This window comes from Lontra canadensis, unplaced genomic scaffold, assembly GCF_010015895.1.
Source record: "Lontra canadensis isolate GAN:19392208 unplaced genomic scaffold, GSC_riverotter_1.0 scaffold8, whole genome shotgun sequence".
NCBI classification, from domain to species: domain Eukaryota; kingdom Metazoa; phylum Chordata; class Mammalia; order Carnivora; family Mustelidae; genus Lontra; species Lontra canadensis.
The window spans coordinates 4065608-4087383 of record NW_022631002.1 but is presented as its reverse complement, the minus strand read 5'-3'; the positions used below and the strand labels follow the sequence as shown (position 1 = coordinate 4087383).

Here is a 21776-nt window from a genome sequence, read left to right as displayed (position 1 = left end):
CCCCACATCAGGCTCCCTGCTCAGCGGGGAGCCTGCTCGCCCCCCACCCCCACCTGTCTCTCCGCCTACTTGTGATCTGTCTGTCAAATAAATAAATAAAATCTTAAAAAAAAAAAAAAAAGACATGAGACATCACTGACAAGGAATCACAAATGCATCATGAGATCACACAGAGCCCCGTCTTGGAGGAGATATCAGCCCGCGACAAACCAAGGCCGGGAGCGCCATCCTTGAGGACTGTCCGTGCCATCACCAGTTGTCCTCTGGACAGCACTGCGAGATCAGAACCCGGGCTGATTGAACATCAGGCCTCGTCCCCGAGTCCAGGCTGTGGACACCGGCCCCTTCCCACCCAGCCAACGTCTTAATCATTCACATGGCATGAATAAACCTCACTCCCCAAAGAACCTGACCTTCTAGGAGGTCTTGGAGGCCTCGTGGTGTGAAAGAGCTCCCGTGGCCCTACAGCCCCGTCAGCTCAGGATGGAAAGACGCCAGGCAGGGCCTGCTTGGTTCCGTGTCCTATTTCTCCCTGCAAGGTCCTTGCCTTCATTTACCGAGCAAGTTAATACACAACATGCGGCCCTCACTGCCAAGTTCACTGGCATGGCCTGGCACCAAGTAGGTGCCCAGAAAGTCACTGTGGTTACTTTTCAGTCTCTCCTCCACAACGCCTTCACCCCCTTCTCCACCCTGCGTTTCTGTCCTTTCTCGCCCATTGACAATCTTTCCTCCTCACCATCTCCTCCTGAGCTCTGTCTGGGGCCGAACTAGCAGGAGGGATTCAGAAGCGAGAGGTGGGACGGAAGGAGGACTGGGGGGTGATGCTAAGTGCTTAGGACAAGGTGGGTGTGGGAGGAGAGATGACCACACAGGGCATGGGAACAGAGGAAGAAAAGGAGGAGGGGTCAGACTTCGCTGGGACCACTGCAGCCACCAGAACATGCAGCCCTGTATTCTCCCAAAAACTGCAAATGGTACAGAATGTCCACCTAGCTCTCAAGGACTCCCCCGCCCCTCCCACCCCAACTTGAAATTCCCTTCCGCTCAGGTAATCACCAAGAGGCAGATTCTGACCACGCCATCCAGCATTCTCACCTGGGTGGACCCCATGCAAGGCTGCACTGACTGAGGACTCCCACCTTCTCCCAAACGGGACCCTACTCTTCCCCTCTGCCTCTCCTTGAAGCCAGCCCTGGATGGAAAGGGACAAAACCCACAGGGTTTTGTTTACAATTGTTTTACAAATACATGTGTTTACAAATGCTCTGAACACTTTTTTTTTTCCATTTCACACAGAACACGACGTAGAGAAGAATCAGCACATCAGTACAAATAAGCAAAAACCAGGCTCTAACCACCTGAGTAGCCACTCTGTGCGTGTCCTGTGGGTCCACTGAGCTACTTTTCTATTTGTCCAGTCGCTGTGACATCCCACAGCACCAGGCACACAGCAGGCACCACTGCACACCTGCTGGGCAACAGAGAGACAGAGAGGCACCTCATTTCATAATTTCCGCCCAATAGTGAACTTCAGAGAAAGACAAAAGAAAGGGGAAGGAGACAGACACAGGGAGGAAATTGCCCCAGAGCAAGACAGGATTGCAGCTTGCTCTAAAGCTGACCTTACCTTATATAGACTCCCTAAGAAGTTATGCAAACAAGGTTCGGTAAGGAAGAAACCAACCCACACACCAAAAAAGCTGAGCTGTCAGCTTCCACCAAGCGAGCTCCGAGCTCCCTGGAGCAAGGACGAGAGGAAATGGGAAAGAAGTCGTGCATCCTGCTGCCCAGGGCGAGGGGAGGAGTGGACAGTGGACAGCCCTCCCTTCCAGCCGGCAGCTCAGTGGGGGGAGCCCAGGCAGTCACAGACCAGGACCTGGGATGTGGAAAAAACATTCTCCCTGGGACTCTGAGGACAGAGGGCTTGTTGGGTGCCCTGGGGAGGGGACTGAGGCCTGAGGCTGACAGCAGCCAGTTCCTCCCTTGAAGAGAAGAGACCTATCGTTCCTGAAAAGCCCCATATTACCCACTCTCTTTTTCAAGGTGATTTTTATTGTTTGCCCTCACGGGCAAAACAACAACGACCATGACCAGGACGACCAAAACCCCTGGTCCCACTCAAGAAATGTTTAGAAAACACGAAGCACAGAAGAAAAAAAAAATAATAATAAAGCAAGCCCATTATCCTAGGAATACAACCCCGCTGTATTGGTTGCTCGGAGAACGTGAATGGAGCTCTGGCTGCCACGCTCGAGCCCGCGCATGCGCACACGGTCCCCGCCCTTGAGGCCACGGCGCGCGAGCAGGTGGATGTCGGTGACCTCGTTCCCCGAAGCGGGAGACTTCTCCAGTGATTCCTTACTCGCTGCATTTTCATTAAACGCAAATGACCCAGCTTCCTACTTTGATGGAGAACACGAGAAAATGGAGTACAAGATAGCCAGAGGAAAAGCAAGATGATTACTTGGCTAGGACCCTCCGGGACTGGACTGATCCGGATACCCAGATTACCCGGTAGCGGAAGGCTCTCCCCCAGTGACAAGACACCAAGATTTTTTTTTTTCTTTTTTCTTTTTTCGATGGTTACTTTTACTTCCTTAAATGGAAGTCTGCGTGCAATACCCAACTCTACCTTCTGGCTTAGAGAACAGAGGCCATAACCAGTTCCCCCAAGGAGGAGCCCGTGTCTCCCGCACCTGCAGCAGGACACCCTGGGGATGCAGAAGCGTGTGACTGTCCCAGCGCAAAACTCCCCTGTAGTGCTCGGCTCTGCACTCATGTTGCTGTGTCCTCCACGGCAGTCAGTCTGTCATCTGACAAACACTGACAGTCTGTGACGCGGGGGACTTTGCTGAATAAGACACAGTCCCTACCCTCCAAAGATACCCCGTCTAGCCTGGCAGACAAAAACAAAGTGTAATTACACAATGTCGTCAGTGCCCTAGCAACAAGGTGTCACAGGGCGAATGGGAACATCAAAGAAAGAAGGAAACTCATTCGGCCTGGGCAGTGGTAATCAAGGCAGGCTTCACGGAGGAGGTGACGTGTGATCTGGGTCTTGAAGGACAACCTAGAATTTGCCCAGCTAACAAGATAGGGACAAATGGGCTCATGGTAACAACTCAGGGGAGAGATTCTGACAGAACTCCACAGGTGAGAGCAACAGCCTCTGGGGGCAAGTCCAGATGCCTTTCTTTACCAGCCATTCTATCTCTGATGTGTCACAGGCTAGAGTAGCATATAACTGACTTATTATTACTGTGTATAAAATAAGCATTTAAAGGCTCAGAATGGCTCTCCTGAGGGCTCCTACAGTTGGCTCATCCCTACACTGCAGGAGGGCAGCAGTCTTGTCCCCATTCTATCAAATACCCACGACAATGCCGGTCACACTGCACGTGCTCGGTACAGATCCCTGAACACACGAAGAGCCCTGGTCCCCTCTGCTATGGCCGCTGGAAAGCTTTCCAGTCCCCCCTGTCGGCTGCATTCAGTTCACTGGAAATGCCGTCTTAGAAAAATAAAACCAATCCCCTTCCTGGATTTTAAAAGTGTGGTTTCCGCCCCCCAGGGAGCAGGAGTGAACAGACAGGCAGAAACAATCAGATGTGGGCAGACAGAGAGCAGGTTGAATGGCTGGTCTAGACAAATGTGCCCTTTAAATAAAAGCACATGGGAAAAGGAGACCGACACAACGTTGCTAGAATTATTGAGAGATATGTAATGTGGGGTCCTAGCTACCTTTCGTGTTCGTGTCCCCAAGTACACTGTCCCCAGGGGAACAAATCATGCTCCAAACCTCAGCAGCCTGGGGGAGCGCCAGGAGACCCAGGCGGGCGCCCCGGCTCCACCTCCTTCCACGGAGTGACCGTGGTCCCAGTGGCCTCCCCCCCACCCATCCCCGGTTCTCTCGATTGGGGTGTGGCTTTCCCACCTCTGCCTCGGAGCCCCTAAGTGACGGGGACAGAGCTCACGAGTGGGTTTTATCCCTGTGGCTGTTAACAGCCCGGCTTTCAAGTCTGCCACACACTTAGAGCTGGGGCGTTTTACTTTTAGCCATTCACTTATTTGTTAGCTCATGAGAATATATAAGACAGAAGCTCCGCCTTTTTATTTTTCTTTACGTGCTCATTTCCGACGCCAGGGTTTCAGGCAATGAGACAAACAGATCGCCAGCACCAGCCCCGTGCCAGGCACTGGATCAGAGGAGAGGAGGGCCCAGCCCTGGGCACTGGGTCTCTGGATATCAACTCTCATCAGAGCTGATAGCTAAAGCCCTCGGAATGGGGCCCAGCACAGAACTGGTGGCAAAAAATGCCAGACCGTGAGACAAAAGGTCAACTATCACAGAGCGAATGGAAGTGGCAAGGAGTTTGGAAACCCAGGAGGTCAGATGCTCACGGCAGGTGGAGGGCCCAGGGCACTGATGTATCTGAGGGGCCCGTGGGGATGGAGGGTCGCCAGGGGGATGGGCAGCTCTGAAACAGAGGGAACAATGGCAGAGCAAAACATGCTGACTGGGGGATTCACCACAAAAAGGACCAAGGCGAAATGCCAGAAAGTTCTAGAACAGAAGGCATGGGAATAAAATGCTCAAGTAAAACCCAGAGCTGTCACCGTGACCCACAAGGCCTGCCACGCTCTGGGCCCTGCCAGCCCTGAACCCCACCCACCACACAGGCTTGCCAGCAGCCCTGCTGGATTTCTGTCCTCCTGCTCACCCCCTTTCTCCTACACATTGTAAAGACTGAGAGATTGGGGCGCCTGAGTGGCTCAGTCATTGAGCCTCTGCCTTCAGCTCAGGCACGACCCCAGGGTCCCGGGATTGAGACCCGCACTGGGCTCCCTGCCCCGCACGGAGCCTGTTTCTCCCTCTCCCACTCCCTCTGCTGTGTTGTCTCTCTCACTGTGTCTCTCTCTGTCAAATGAATAAATAAGATATTTTTTAAAAAAAGACTGAGAGATCAATTACATACCATAAAAAGGCGCATCCCCTTTGAAGTGTACAGTTCATTGGTTTTCAGTATGATCACCAGGTCCAATCCCAAAACATTTCATCATTCCCCAAAGGAGACCTCATACCCACTAGCGGTCACTCTTCCTCCTCTGTCCACACCCCACCAACCACTCATCTGCCTTCTAGTTCTACGGACTTACTTGTTCTGGAAAATTTGAACACATGGGGTCATACAATACATGGCCTTTTGCGCCTGGCTTTTGTCCCTTGGCATAATGTCTCCAAGGTTTGTCCAGCGTATAGCATGGATCAGTATTTTATTCCTTCTATGCTTGAGTAATAGTCTACGATATGGAGAGAGGCACCTTGTCTGTCCTTCCTGAGATGATGGTCATTGGGGTGGTTTCCACTTTTTGTCTATTGGGAATAACGCTGCTGGCAATGTTCATACACAGGGCTTTGTGCAAATGGGTGTTTCCAAGTTTGGGTTTGGTGTTTCCTCTTAGGTAAATACTAAGAGGTAGACTTGCGAGGTTTAAACTTTTTAGGAACAGTCGAACTGTCCTTCACAATGGCGCCACCATTTTCCTTCCCCACCAGCAGCACACGAGGGTTCCAAAAGTAGTTTTCTTCGCTTTTTGGGCTATAGTCAGTTCAGATGACCTCTCAGGCACATTGGGTTAGACCAAAGTCGTAAAGTCAGAATTCTACCCCGGGCACCGGAATCACGAGCTGCTTGTCAGAGGCCACCCCGGGTTGGCCACTTCAAGGAAGGCAGAAAAATGGCCTCCAAGCTGCGTATTCCCACAAATGGGCCTCCGGCCAGAGATGCGGGCCTTAGGTCTGTCTGTTAGCATTCGAGAAAAGAGCTCGTGGAAAGCAATTGTGAGTGTGGATCCTAAGAGTTCTCATCACAAGGAGAAATTTCTTTTCTTTCTCATTATGGTATCCATACCAGATGACAGATGTGCGGGAAACGTCAGTGGCGATCTTGTCACAGTGCGAGTAAATCAAACCTTCCCGCCATATGCCTCACCCTGAGAGTGATGCATCAGTTATTTCTTGATAAGGCTGGGGTGCAGAAGAAAAGAGCTTGCCTGTGGTCTTCCCTCTTTTTTTTTTTTTTTTTTTAAGATTTATGTATTTATTTTAGAAGGGGTTGGGGCAGAGGGAAAGGGAGAAGCCAACTCCCTGCTGAGCTGGGACCCCAGTGCCGGGCTCCATCCCAGCACCCCGAGATCATGACCTGAGCTGAAATCAAGAGTTGGATGCTTAGCCGACTGAGATGCCCAGGTGCCCCTTCCCACCTGTTTTTAAAAAAAAAAATTTCAGTTGCAGGTGTAGGGAAGCAGCCTGGTGTCTAGAGTGGTGGTCAGGGAGGCAGATACTAGGAGAGGAGAAGAACTGGGCCTCTGTGCAACCTTGGGCCAGTGTCTGCACATCTCTGAGCCTCCATTTTCCCATCTGTGGGATGGGAATTACAATAGGGCCTACCAAATTGGGCCAGAGTGTAGATTACATGAAATCATTAGATCACGGTGGCTGGCAAAACAGTGGCCCCCAAAGATGTCTGCATCCTTATCTCAAGAACCTATGATGCTGTGAGCTGACAGGACCAAAGGGCCTTTGCTGATGCGATTGTTAAGGACCTGGATGTGGGGAGATCACCCTGGGTGATCCGGGTGGGCCTGCCATAATCAGAAGCGTCCTCACATGGGGGAAGAGGGAGGCAGGCGAATGAGAACCAGAGAGACAGCATCATGAGAAGAACTCGACCCACTCTCAGTGGCCTTCAAGCTGGAGGAGGGGCCGTGAGCCAAGGGCCATGGGTGTCTCTAGAAGCTGGAGTAGGCCAGGAAACAGACTCTCCCCCTAGAGCCTCCAGAAAGATCACAGCCCCACCGACACTTGACTTTAGCCCTGTGAGGCAGATCTTGGACTTCTGACCCACAGGACTGCAAGATGATAAAATGACATCATTGCAAGCCGCTACGTTTATGGGAATCTGAAGGCACAGGAAAAATGAGACAGGTGACCATAAATGAAGTCCAGAAGCAAATCAGGATGGAGAGCAAGTTGATTTCAAAATGCACTGATGATGGGGCACCTGGGGGGCTCAGTGGGTTAAAGCCTCTGCCTTCAGCTCAGGTCATGATCCCAGGGTGCTGGGATCGAGCCCCGCATCAGGCTCTCTGCTCAACGGGGAGCCTGCTTCCTCCCTCTCTCTCTGCCTCCTTGTGATCTCTGTCTTTCAAAAAAATAAAATAAAATCTTAAAAAAAAAATGCACTGATGAAATGATGTATGAAATGCTGAGGGAACGGCCCTGCCGTCAGGTCAGACATGGGCTTCTGGGGACCTGCCCCTCCTCAGGCCACGGAGCTGAATTTGAAAAGCCAAACACATAAAATCAGGTGGGTGGGGAACGCAGCCCTGCGGGAGCCCTGAGGCAAGAAACCCTGGCCAGAGGCAAGCGCTGGCAGAGGCAACCACCAGAGAGACGTCCCTATGGGCCACCAGGCTGCTCGGTTAGCAGGGGGATGGCAGGACTTCCAGGGACGAGCTCGGCTCTCCAACCTTGCAGGGATGGTCACTCATTCATCTATATTCAACCAGGATCTGGGGAGAATGTCAGGTGCTGTTCCAGGTGCTGAAGGTCCAGCCGAGGACAAGACAGACCAGGATTGCAGCCGAGCAGCTCAGACTTCAGCAGGAGAGTCAGACGACAGACGTGGCTCGAGAAAGTGCTAAGCGCGGTAGCCCCTAACGGGCCCACATCAGGGAGTGACACACCCTTGGGGAGAAAGAGACTGAGGCTGGCTAACCATGATGGGTGGGGGTTCACCACCAAGGAGGCCACCACCACAGCCACGGTCCCTCTCTCCAGGGCCTCGCCATGAAGTTGAATGTGATGAGCATCGCAAAGGCAAGGAGGGCATCTGAACGGAGGGGACACTCGCCCCAGGCCCTGATGGATGTATAGAAGGCCTCCAGGAAGGCAAAGCGGATCAGGACAGTGCAGGAACAAAGTTGGGGGTGCTGGACACAGATCCAGGCTCAAAGTCCAGTTTGTCTGTTTACTATGCCATCTTGAGCAAGCAACTTTGGACTCTCCAAGGAAATGGTCAGATTATTCATCAGTAAAATGGGATAACTCCTCCTTACTCCTTTCATACACATCCGTCATAGATAAGAAACGTTAGATGTGCTGATATATGCAAAAAGTGTCTACTGGGTTTCTGAGCGCCCACGAGGTCGGAACCCTGGGTGCCGAGGACATGCACCAGAGGGCTCATAAGGGGCACTCCGTGTCATCTCTAAGTATTTGGACCTTATGTGCAAAACCCACCAAAGGTTCCAAAGGGAGGGGAGTGGATGTTACCTAATGTGAGGTTTAGAAAGCTGCCCCTGGCCTGGGCGGCAGGCTCACTCCGCACTCAGCAAGGGGCTGGGCACACTGTAGGCACTCGGCATGTTTCCTGGAGAAGGAAAAGCCATGATCAAGGGCGGAGCTGTGGGAAATACCCACACTTCTGGGGCAGGAAGGGAAAAGAGAAGCAGCAGCAGGAAGTGAGAACAAGAGAGATGAGGGGCGTAAAAGGAGAAGTATGTGAGTTTGCAGGGGAACCAGAGGGAGGGGAGAGGGTGTTTTCAGTAAGTCGTGTTCACTGGCAAATGCTAGAGGGACATAAAGTGGAATAAAGACAAAGAAATGGCCACTAATTTTGGTAATCAGAGTATCAAAGACCTGTGGGAGGGGGTTCCATGCTCTAGGTGTGGGGGTGCGTCAGAATATAATGAGGTGAAGGAAATGAGGGGAGACGAGGGGGTGCAGGGAACACCTGGATTCAGTCCCCAAGCCATACTTCCAACAAGTCTGCATTAACTCCCAAGAATTTGCAAGGAGCAAAAACTCAATTCAGTGAAGTGAACACTCTTCCTGAACAAAGGACACCTTACTGACCAGGAATATGGACATGTAGCAGCCTTCCCCAGGGAAGGGGAAGGCCACAAACTCAAAAGCAAGCACCAATATCACCCAGGAGGCAAATCCAAATGTACCATCACAAAGCTCACACATCTGATGACACAAAGAAGCAATGCAATGCAGCTCGAAACCTCCCAGTGACAGACATGTGGAAAAAGAAGGCAAGGAGACATTGTATATTGCAGAAAATTATGAAGGTAATGACTCAGTAGCCTTAAGGTGCCACTTAAAAATCATAACCCAGCATTGTCCTTGGAATAAAGGAGGTACTCAATCAAAGTGTGTCGAATGCACAGACTGATAGTACTTTACAAAGTTCAAACCACAGTCACGGATTTCAAACTTCCTTTTGACCTCACATTCCCTTTGACCCTACAAGACAATATCTCTCCTGACCTCTTCTCTCAAATTTCTGAAATCTGTACATGTGGGGGCCGCTAGGGTGAAAAAAAAAATCCAAGGGCAGAACAGAAGGAGAACTTGACCACTGATTACACGCGTGTTGTACCAACACACATGTGGAAGCCACGGACAAGTGGACTTCTCCATTTGCATCCCACCCCTGTACCTTTGACAACAGCCAAGAGTCTGTCCTTGACCAAATTTGAACCTGGTCTTCTGAGCTCTTTTCAACTAGGTCTCAATTTTGGGCTTCTGCGTTCCTCTGTGTGTTACCCAATTTCAGCAAGAATCCTGCTAAGCCAGTTCAACCGGATCCCCCATGCTCCAAGTTTGATCATCCCGTATATCTAATCAGGTTCCTTATCCTCCATCACCTGCCTGGTGATGTCTGATCACCAGGCCCACCTGCAGCAAGGATCCTGTCAAGTCAGTTCAGCCAGAATCCCACCTCAGCCCTGACATTTCCTCTTGGTAATTCCCTACCCACCGACCTTCACCTTGCTCTCTGGCTCCTTGATGATAAATTTGTCCTTTTCTTTGTATGTATTCAGAATTGAGATTGGTCTCTATCGCCTCTCGGCCTTTGGGCTAAGATCAAGTGTAGAATTGAGACTGGTCTCTCTCCCCTGTCGCAAAACTCCATTGTATTGGTCCCTACGCCCGTCACACAGTGCCCCTCAGTGAAGTCTGCCTTACTATTCTTGAGCAAGTGTTAGAATAAATCTGATTTTCTTTCTTTCTTTCTTTTTTCCTTAAAGATGTATTTATTTATTTGGAGGAGAGAGATCTCATGAGGGCACAAGAGGAGTGTGAGGGGCAGAGGAAGGGCGAGAAAGACTCCTCCAGCATACTCCCTGCTGAGCAGGGACTCAATCCCAGGACCCTGAGATCACAACCTGAGCCGAAATCAGGAGTCAGCCGCTCAACCGACCGAGCCATCCAGGCCCTAGATCATACTTTCTTCAACAGTAAACACACCTCCATTTTCCATACCATCCTGTCGCCCCTGTAGGCCCTGCCCAGGCCTACACTAACGCATTCTGCTTCTCTTCCAGGTCGTCCAGAGAAGGAGGCTGCGAAAGAAGAGGTGAGTGCGTGGTCAACGATGGCCCTTTTCCAAGCCTTTTCTTCCACATCTACGCCATGCGGTCGGGCAGCCTCTCCTGACAGCCCCGAGGAGGGCCCTGCTACCTGCACCCACGCTCATTCTAGCTTGAGGACAGTTCTTCTTCGAAGGAACCCCAAACCCATCCCTCACGTGTCTGCCACCTGGTCTTCCTCTGCCCCGTGGGGTGCGGTGCGCGTGGGACACGGTCGGGCGGCGGCCCCTCCTACGCAGAGGAGGGATCTCCAGGGGAGATCAGCCCAGGCTCCCGAGCCGGGCCTCCTCGGAGAGCTTTGGCATTCCTTGCCCCGCCTGGACTCCCTCCCTCCCTTAGCCGGTCCCGGTCACCTGCCTCGCGGGTCCACAGGCCGCGGCCCTTTTAGAGCCACATGAAGAGCCTCCCCCATCGGCCTGAGTTTCAACAGCAAATGTCCCCCAGAGAGAGCTCCAGGCATGGCTGGCCCCAGGAGTCCAGGCCACGCCGTCCGGGCCCCACGCCCCATCCCTGGCTCCGCTCCTGAGTCCTCACACCCGTCCTCGCTCCGCACCGGACGCGGGTCTCGGAAATCCCAGGCCCTTCCTTCTGCCGCAGCTCTGAATCCCAGAGGAAAAGGGATCTTGCGGGAAGGCCGGCCCAAGTATCAGGGATAGAGCTGATTGGCTTGACACGAGTCACATGGGCCCAACCCTGAACCAATCAGTCAACGAAGGGCAGGGCTTACTCTGATTGGCCAGGGCTGGGTCACGTGCCATCCCTGCGGGGCCTTGCAGCATTAAGTCAGCCACTTCAGCTGAGCAGGATCATAATAAAATAGGAAAAGCCCCCCACGCCCCCAACCCCACCCCAAGGATGAGACGCTGGACAGACAAAAATATCAAACCCCACTTTTCTCTGTGAGTGATGATTTGAGCGGAAGACCCCAGGCTCGGCAAAGCATCATGGGAATATCCTCTGCTCCCAGAGCATCCTCTAGCCAACATCACGGGGCATCTGACCCCGTCAAGCTTCACGCCGACACGGCCCTCCACGAGTGCGCATTTTTGGTAACCGGCTCACACTCCGCGTTCATTTCAACCTATTCACTGATGTGCGACACCTCTCAAGAAGGCGCTGCGTTGGCAATAACCACGGTTCTGAGCGATGACTCGGAGCCGGGAGCTGCCCTACCAGCTTTCGGCATACCATGTCTACTTATCCCCACAACAACGCCGTGCGGGACATGCCATCATTATCCCCATCCTTCGGAGGAGGAAACAAAATCTGGGAGACTGGGAGACTTGCCCAAGGTCACACCGTGCATCAGGGCTCCGGATCAAGGCAAGACAGCCTGGTTCCAGCACGGGTGCTCGGAAGCCACTGACTCTCAGATATACACCAACGCGAAACTGGATCCATTCCCAGGTGCTTGGATTCGTTTCAAAATAAAACTGCTTGCAACAGAGAATTCTGGTGTCTATCAACAAAGAATTCACTAATGTGACATTTATATGAGAGAATATTATGTAGCCATTGGAAAAGCCTGACAATGACAATAAAACATCAGCTCCCCGAGGACAGGGACTTTCTCTGTTTCTCAATTTACCCTCAGTGCTTAGAAAAGTACCCTGCAAAGAAGCCACTCATATACATGAGAGGAGGGAGGGAAAGAGGGAAGGAGGGGAGGAGGGAAGGAAGGAGGGAGGGAGGGAGGGAGGATGAATGAAAAACAGAGCAAATGAATTAATGAACCAGTTTCTGAGTGGTAAAACTTTGAACTATATCTAGTTTTTATTCCTTTCTTTTCACTTAGTCTTGCTTTTTCACTATTCTACTGGAAACATGTATTATTTGTAAGGTGCCAAAACAAAACATGATTTCAGAGACTGTGTGAGCCGCTGCTGGTCACATATACAAGATCTGTGAGCCCTTTCTGCTATAATTCAGGGGTACCGCTCGCCCCCTGATGCAGTCCTGTACCCAATTCCTCCCCCCTGGTTTCTTTACCCTCTCCCACCTTTCTGGTGCTCTCAGACCACACACTCTGCTTCCACATCAATTAAATTCCACCAACAAGGTGACAATCACTGTAACTAACACTTTAGGACCACTTAGGACATCCTTGCTGCTGTGGAATTGCTTCCTTGATCCTCCTAATGACAACGTTATAGCAAAGGTGACCTGCCCCAGGTCACATAACTGATGAGACCTGGAACCCTGGCCATTCAACACAGCCTACACCTTTAACCACCGGGCAGTAGATGCTTATGTACCGAGCACCTTCTGCATGCAGACCAAGGCCAAAGGTCTAACACACATCCACATGGGTCTGAACGCCTACTGCTTGCCAGCCTGGGGTTGAGCGCCCACTGGGGCTAATCAGGAGCTGTGTGCCTACTGAGCACTGAGCCAGGGTGTGCACAGAAAGCACAATGCCATCCAAAGAGCTAGGAGAGCAAAAACAGTAAAAAGTAACAGTAAGCACAGCCTGGTGCATCAGGGGCCCATGCTCTCATTTTGAATGTGTTATTTCAGCTAACACTCCCAGTCACTGTCAGAGGTAGGCACTGGCAGGATCCCCGTTTTGCAGACTAGGAAACTGAGGCACAGAGAAAGGGAGGTCCTTGCCCAAGGTCACATAGCAAGCAAGAGACACAGCTGGGATGTGACTCAAGAGCTTTTCTAACTCTGGGTTCTTGAAATAAAGAAGACATCACTCTGGGCTGGCTGGGGGGCAGAGATGGGGAAGAGGAATTCTGCCTGGAGGGAACCTCCAAAATCAAAGGTTGGAAGGTATCATCAGGCTGCAGGTGCACAAAGAAGAGTGTAGGCATGATATGCGGGTGGGGACAAACTGACTGGAGCTGCAAGCAGACAGCTAGTGCCAAATTCCATGGGCAAAAGGGAGCCACAGAAGGTTAAGGAGCAGTAGAGTGACTTGGTCAGAGATGGGCTTTAGGAAGAATTACTCTAGCAATGGGACTAAAATGGATATAAGACAAAAAAGATCAAGGGCTAAGAGATTGTTGCAATTGGTTTGCCTCTCTTCTGGAAACAGCCTGCCTCCCAACATACACACTGCCACTCTTCCCTCAAGAAGCCACCTTCCCCAGGGCGCCTGGGTAGCTCAGTGGGTTAAAGCCTCTGCCTTCTGCTCAGGTCATGATCTCAGGGTCCTGGGATCAAGCCCCGCATCAGGCTTTCTGCTCAGCAGGGAGCCTGCTTCCCCCTCTCTCTCTGCCTGCCTCTCGGCCTACTTGTGATCTCTGTCAAATAAATAAATAGAATCTTAAAAAAAAGAAGAAGAAGAAGAAGAAGCTACCCTCCCAACTCGGTTTCCTGGTTTGGGTGGGGCTGCCCCCTCCCCAGCTCCCAGGGTGGGCATTGATTCAGGCCTAGCCAGCCAGAGTCCCCCTGACTGGTCCAGGACGGGCACAAGAACCCAGCCAGGGCAAGGTGTGTGTGTCAATCTGGAAAATTCCACTGGAGTCATTGGTCAAGGGTCTCCCTCTCCCCACAGGGATGGCTCTGCCCAAGGCCTGGAAGCCAGCCTGGCTTGTGGCCATCTGTATCACCACTCAGGGAGATGATGGCCTCCTGTCCCCAAGAAGAGTAAGAAAGGAGAAAGGCAGAGCTAGGGGAGGGAGCAGGGAGGGGGTTCTGAGTTTGGGCAGCCTCACCTGCAGCTAATAATCCCCTGGGCCTTCCTAACCATGGAGGCTACAGAGTGACATTTTGCCTAAACTAATCTGCGTGAGATTTCTCCCTCTGCACCTGCAAGGTCTCAGGGGACTGAGGTGCTGGGCGGGGTGGTGAGGTGTCAAGAGCGGGGCCACTGGTGGAGTGATGAGTGCCGAACGAGGGGCCACATGCATCCAGCACCAGAAGAGCCAGGACACAGCACAGGGAGCTCCAAATTCTCCTAGCAGAAACAAGACGAGAGACCTTCCAGAAAACAGCTGCAGTGGACAAGGAGAAGCCAGGCCCGGGAGCATGAAGAGACGAGAGGGAGAAGCAGAGCACAGGCGTGGGAAAGAAGGGTGCGTCAGAGAGAATGCCAGAAGAGGGGCTGTCAGGGAGGGGAGAAAGCCCAGAAGGAAACTGTCCCCCTCTCCCCCCACACCCCATCGCCGATGGAGGGAGAGACCAGGTGCTGGTTCTGGCTTCCAAGCCCTCCGACCACCTTGTTAGATGATTGGAAACAGGAAGGCTGGGCCAGAAGGGGAGCCTGTTCTCATAGCATGGGCCCCTCTGGCTTGTCAGGACACCTGCCTGGGAATTAGGGGCTCAAAGAGCCCTCCCTGCTTCATGTAAGTGGGCAAGCATGTCTCCTGCAACCTGCAAACAGTTTCATGGGGCCTGACCAGAACCTATGAACCCGAAGAAACCTCCAGGCTGGGAGGTGAGAACATAAACCACTTCCAGGATGCCTGGATGGTTCGGCTGGAAGTGCAAGCAACTCTTGATCTCAGGGTCATGAGTTTGAGCCCCACATGGGGTATAGAGATTACTCAATAAATAAAACTTAAAAAAAAAAAAATCTTAACCCACTTCCTTAGAGATGAGGCCAAGACTACAGGCCTTCCAGCCAGCTTGCCTGGGTTCGAGTCCCAGGTCTACCACGTCCTATGTGATCGCAGGCAAGTCACTTATTAACTTCCCCAGGTCTTGCTGTACTCATCTGTGGAAAGGGACCGATCCCAGTCTTGGAGACAAGGCACATCAGGTGCAGCGACTTGCATATGTAAAGTTAATAGTAGGAGCTCTGAGTCCTCTGTCACTAGGTTATGAGGACACGGCTGGGGGAAGGAACACGTGTCTCCAAGAGGAACCAGAGCAGACACAGCAACTATAACTCGCCTATACATTTGTCCAACAGATGGCCGGGGAAGGCAGGCAGATTTCCAGCCAAAGCAGACTGAGCCTTCAGATCCCACAGCCCATTCATAAGATCAACAAGCAGCAGGGAAAGCATTTTTAGTGCCCCCGCCCCCTCTGCCAGGCACTCCCATCCCTGCTTCCCTGCTGGTTGGGGGAAGGGTCAGAGTAACACCCCACCCCCTGCAAAGCCCAGGGGAGGAAGAAAGTGTTCTCTGAAGGCACCAAGCCCTTCCAGCTTCACCCAATGGCCTGGAGCATCTGTTCAGTATCTGTGCGCTTTCATCCTTGGGTCACCTTCTCCTTCTGGGTGGGGAGAACAATAGCTTCAGGAGCAAAACGAAGTCTGATGGGGGAGGTGGGGGGGGTGGGTGATGGATGGTCAGCAGGAGGAAAGAAACTGCTAGTTTTCTGTTCTTGAGTTCAGTGAAGGGGGGAAGCTGGCCTGGGAGACAAAGCCTCTGATCCGACAAGGCAAAAAATACTGCTGAATCTCTTAGATGTGCACCAAATGGGGGAAAGCCAAGAGTAGGCACTTACTCTACTTGCAAGAGCATTTGCCACTGGGGAGGAAGAGTAGAAGTGGTAGAGAGAAAGGGCTCCTTAGTCAGGGGCCTGAGTTCAAATCCTAACCCATGGGCTCTCCATGAGAGGCCCTCCATGCATTACTGAAAGTGAACTGTTGCCGTACCTTGCACATCTGATATTTTAAACCGACCCTTTACAAAAGCAAGGAGTGGCATTTAGAGGCAGCTTGCAGGAAGACATTTTAATTGGGAGAACATTAAAAAACGAAACAAAACCTTTGTACCCCCTGCCCAGGGGCAGACACTTCATAAATATTCTTCCAATTAGACTAAAGGCAAACTATCACTTGGTTAAGGAAACAGTCACAGAGGGGAGCCGCCACGTGTTCCGTGGCACAATTTTGAACTTTTTCTTTGTTTCACAAATGACCGTGTAGTTTGTTATAAGCACTGTGTTGGAGCATTTTCCACACACGGACTCGCCAATCCTCAGAACAGCCTTCCAAGATTACAGGTAAGGAAACCAAGACCCTGAGAGGTTAAGTAACTTACCCCAAACCACACAGCTAGGAGGTGGCTACTCGGCAATTCAAACCCAACTTGCCAGCTCAGGGCTCCTGCCTAACCTCCAAGCTACACTGCCTTTGTCTGCACATCTGCTTCAACACTAGGGACCAGAGACCTGGAGAGAGTTCATTCTCTATTCTGGGCTCCAACGGGTCCTATTACCAAGGAGGCTGAGCCTTTTGCTGCTACTGAAAGGTCTGTGATTCCATACACCATGTGTTCCTTTCTTTCAAAGGCTTAACACACCCCAGGGAAATGAAAGAAGTTTACAAATCGTAAGCATTTTCCTTGAGGACTTCTTACATATGTACACACCTGTGTACCCACCTCCCAGATGGAAATATGAGCCATCTCCAGTGCCCCTGAGCCTCCCGTGTGCCCCTCCCAGTCAGTGGCTATCTACTTCAAAATGTGACCACCATTCTACTTGTCACACCACAGATTCGCTTTGCCTTTTCGTTGGTGGCTCTGTATTCTACCAATAAAAAACACGCATGTGTGACCAGCACGCTCACAATGAGCTTGGGAGAAGGGAGGGGACAGCTGACAGTTTCTTTCTCCTACAATAAGCTCCAGGATTGTGTTTTTATTTTGGCTCACTGGCTGAAGACAGGGGATGGTGGGGAAAGCTTAACGCAAGGTTGGAACCACAGAGAGTGGACCCTTGAAAAAAATCAGTGACCCGCAGGGAGCAAAGAAGCTGTGTCTTCTGGAGACGGTACTGCAGGGAGCAACGAGCAAGCAGGCGGCCAGCTCTATCGCTCTGGATGTCGAGAGGAGCACGCTTTGAGAGGCTTTTAAAAACCTCAAATCGGGTTCCTCAAAGCGTCCGAGGCACCCGGGGTGGCCAGGCTCCTCCCAGTTTGGCCTCTGCAGCCCTCCCCCTCCCGCGTTGACAATCGCCCGAAAGATCAGGAATTGCCCCCGAAGGCGCGTTTCCCTACCTGTGCACTCCCGGATGAAGTCCTGGTACTCCGCTCCCTGCTCGCCGGGGACGATGGTGGAGCCGTCATACTTAAAAGTCACCCTTTGGATTGGGAGAAGAAAAAACACACACACACGTCAGCGACGGCAGTAGCTGCACGGTGCCGAGCTTCCAGCAGGACCATCTAAGAGATGCTCTGGCCGGGGACAAGCCAGCGCTGGCTTTCCACGCTCCTGCGTTAAGGCTGCGGGAGACAGCTCGGGATGACCCTTAATCCGTCCCGTGCGGAAGCCGGCTCCGTGCCCCAGGCCCCTGGCGAGCTCGGGGAGCGCGGCCGGGAGAGCAATGGAAAGTTCCTCACCAGATGACGGCCGAGCCGTCGTCGCGCACCAGGTTGTACGCCGCCCGGCAAGCCTCCTTGTCGATCTTGGTGGCCATCGCCGCAGGCCCGCAGCGGGGACACTCTGCCCCGAGCGACCGAGCGCGCCCCGGGCCGGCCGCAGGGATTGGAGCGCGGCGGGGACACGCGGAGGGCGGGTGGCAGCGGCGACGGCGACAGCGACGCGGGCAGCGAGCGGCGAGCTGCAAGCGCGGCGGCGGAGGCTCCGAGGGCGCACGGAGCGCGCGCCGGGACCCAGGCGGCTCCACCACGCCCCCCTCTGGCCATTGGCTGCCTGACCTCGGGGGCGGGGCGTCTTGACTCGCCTACGACCAATCCCAGTCCGGGAGGGTTGCGCAACTCCGCGGCGGGGGCTGGAGGAGGGGCTTTCCGCTCCTCCCGCCCCCTCTCTTCTCCCAACCCCCCTCTCGGTCACCCACTCTCTGCTCTAACTCCCCCTATTTCCTCCTCCCCAACTCCTCTTTCTCCTTTTCCTCACCCTTCCTTACTCGCTCTCCCCCTCCCCCCTCCCCTTCCTTGTGTCTCCCCCTCTTTATTCCTTCCCTGGACCTCTCTTCCCCTCCCCCTCCTTGCTCCTCCCACTTCCCTAACCCCTTCCCCTCCTCTTTTACCTCCCCTCCCTCCCTTTCTTCCTCTTCTCTCTTCCTTTTCTTCCTCTCCGCATTATCCCCAACACCAACCCCTTCTCCTTCCTCCCTGTTCCGTCCTCCTCAAGCTCTGTTCCTCCGCTACTCCCTCCCTCCCTCCTTCCTTCTGCCCTCCTCCTCCTCCTCCCTGCCCCCACCCCCCAGGCTTCGGGGCTGCAGAGCTCGGTGCCTCCAAAGGGGGCCTCCATGTGGGTGACTTAACGCTGCAAGCCAGACGACACTGCCCCCACCCCGGTATCCGGCTCTCTGGTTTCTAGGTGGGGAGGCACTGGAAAGCATTAAGCATTTCAAATAGGAGGGGACAGAAAGTGGATTGCTTCCAAAACGCTGGTGGGATCACTGTTTACTTTGTATTCTGGTTATTTGCATTCACGTCTTATCTCCCCCTTTGGGTTCCTCTGAGTGCGAGAGCTGACTCATTCTGTCTTCCTCCGTCCCTCACTGACTCACTCATTCATTCCTCATCCTCCCATTCCACAAAAGACCGGTTACAGTGCGGAGGCAGGTAAAAAGGCCTGACCCGGAAACCAGGCTTCTGAATCGCATCCAGCACTGCTACTTTCTAACTTTGGGCCCTTCCGCAAGCCTCAAAAACTCTGAGACCACGTTCCTCAAATTGGATAAAATAATACTAACCTCATGGGTTTGTCTATGGTCAACTGAAATATACATATAAACATATAAACAAATATATTAGATACTCAATGGAAAGTCATTGTTGTTGGTTACTAAGTAGTTAAGAGAAATCCTAAATAGAAATCCAAAAAAGTCAGGGAGGATGTCCAATTAATAATTAAATTCTCAGGGGCAAACAAGAAGAACCAGTCAGTCAGTGGGCGGGTAAATGGGTAGGTGGACAGGACCACATTTTGAGAATAGGAGCCAGTGTTGCTATAAATAAAAAGACAAAACAAATAGGGGTTTGAAGTAGCCCAAAGCACTTCCTAACTTACTCCTTGATAAAGGTAAGGATATAATTGGCCATTGGAAAGAAAACAAGGATGGAATCCTACTTCACATCAATAATCAGGGTAAGTCCAGAAGCATCAAAGACTTAAATATGAAGAGGAAACCGCAGAAGTTGCAGAAGAAAAGCATGGGAAGCTGTCTTCACGAGTCTGGGGTGGGAAAGGTCCTTCAGCCAAGTCCAGAAGCTGGAACAAAAGGTGGATACATCAAATATATAAGAAGTCTTCTTCAAGGAAAACAAAACAAAACAAAAACCCAGAGTGTCTCACACGAAATGTAAAAACAAAAGATTAAGCAGTGCAAATTTGCAAATCTCTGTGCTCTTGAGCCACCAAGCTCCTCTGGAGGTCAGTGGTCCCCAGGCCTGGCTGCTTTCTAGAGTTCCAGGGATGCCCTGGCCCCACACTCAGAGATTTTGATGTAATCGATCTGAGGTTCCGCCTGGGGGTTGGGATATTTAAAGGCCCCCTGGGTGATTCTCTTGCACAGCGGGGGGCTGCAGCCCCGACTATGCTCACGCTCACATGTGTGTAATTCTTTTCAAGGTTATTCACGGACCTTTATTCCCAGTAGCAGGCGGTTACGAGCAACCTGAGTGCCCGTCAATGGTGGGGCGGGGCGAGGGTGGCGGGACAGGACAAATAGATGAGGACGGGGTCTGCCCTGGAGAATTGAGGCAGCTGTGAAAGAGAGATGGGGGAGGGGAGGTTGGAGTGGGGGAGGGGAGACCTTCTCTGTGGACTGATGTGGAACATTCTACCAGATCCATCATGAGCACACAAAGCGAGGTACAGAGCGATACGTTCAGCTGCTAGCTTTGGGGTAAAGCTAGGCGCGTAGGTGGATATTTCTATTTGTTCATGCATGCATAGAAACCTTCGAAGTGCACACGAGGGAAAAGTCAGTCGCACCTGTCGTAGAGGTGAGGTTGGAAATCAGGCGAAAGGGGAAGGGGATAGAAAGGAGATTTGTTCCGTTCTATTCCTGAACCATGGGAAGGAATTATCTATTCAGAATAGATTAAGTAAAGCCCCCCCGCCCCCACTCCCTCAGAAAGGTGGCTCCCGTCCTGATTATGCCTCCACCGCTCAGCATCCCCAAGGGGCGCCTTGCCTGGGCTGCGCCTTAAGCGGTGGTTCTCCTTCTATTCGTTGTTGTGGTCGCCCCCTGCTGGACAGAACGTGTAAAGGGCCGGGCTTCCGGGGAAGGGGATTCCGAGCGCCCGGAGGTCCGCTTGCCCAGTAAAGGCAGAAAAAGAAACTTCACACCGGAACTAAATGCCTGTCCACCGTGGTTTAAGTCGAAATCCGCACAACATGAAAAGCAACCTAATTCATGGGTCTTTAGGAAGCAGATAAAGCTATTCGACACTTTGTGTAATGCACTGTGTCGGGAACTAAGGGGGTCTTACGGATTTGTCCATTCATTCATCCATCCCTTCACCCGGCCGTTAGGTGTCCAAGGGGATCACTAACTCCCTTGCCTGCAGGGGGCAGGCGCGCAATGTAAATGAGCTGAGACGCCATCTGCAAGGAAAATGTTTCTGGGGAAGGTGATGCCCTCTGTTGGGCCCTCCCCCCGCTGCCAGTCCCATCCTCAGAACTGGCCCTCAGCTCGGCCCTCCTTGCGATGCAGGAATCTTAGCTTGGCGGCTCTAAGCCTCCACTCGTCCAAGAAAAGCAAAACAGGGATGTCTGGGTGCTGCAGTCCGCGGAGGGTTGGACTCTTGCCTTCCGCTCAGGTCGTGGTCTCAGGGTTGTGGGATTGAGCCCCGCGTCCGGTTCCATGGTCAGCGTGGGGTCTGCTTGAGACTCTTTCTCTCCCTCTGCCCTTCCCCCCTTGCGTGCCGGTGCTCCCTCTCAAATAAATAAATAAATAAATCTTTAAAAAAGAAAAGAAAAGAAAAGCATCTGGACCTCTTTATGAAAGCTCTTGATTCTTAAACTTTGTCAAGAGAGATGTTAACATGCAAGAGCTCCCTGTGAGCAAATTCAAGTTAGACAAGTACTCCTGTGGCCCTCACGGGGCTTACAGTCTAGTAGGGGAACAAGCCGTTCCTTCGGTGTGAACACTATTGCTTGTCAACAACAGAAAATTCTATTCAGATAGGCTTCCACAGGGGAGGGCAAGTAATGGCTCAGAGACTGAAAAGCCCAGAACTAAGCGGGCTTCAGGCATGTCATGATCAGGGTTTACCCCTCTGTCTTTCTCCGCGTTTCTGTTTAGCCCTTCCTTGTGCATCAGTTTCCACTTCAGGCAAACGCTGCCCCTGTGACTGGCACAGCCCACCCCAAGCACTGCAGAGCTGACCTCCGACCCAGACCTCCAGTGACACCCTCAGAGAGGCTTTCCCCTGCACCCCAATTCAAAGAGCCCCTCTGTAATGTCCACTGGTCACTCTCTATCACATAACCTCCTTTTGGTTTCCGCAG

At 52.3% G+C, this 21776-nt stretch overlaps 1 protein-coding gene across 1 annotated transcript in view; it reads right to left on the bottom strand.

Moving 5' to 3' along the window:
• COTL1 (coactosin like F-actin binding protein 1) overlaps positions 1–17924 on the bottom strand; it is a 38280-nt gene extending 20356 nt beyond the window's left edge. The window contains exons 1-2 of the mRNA XM_032853842.1: positions 17690–17924; positions 17348–17430 (exon numbers count right to left, since the gene is read on the bottom strand). Coding sequence (XP_032709733.1) covers positions 17348–17430; positions 17690–17766 — 160 coding nt within the window. The 5' untranslated portion in view covers positions 17767–17924. The remainder of the gene's footprint in view (positions 1–17347; positions 17431–17689) is intronic.
• Positions 17925–21776: the final 3852 nt, after the last annotated feature.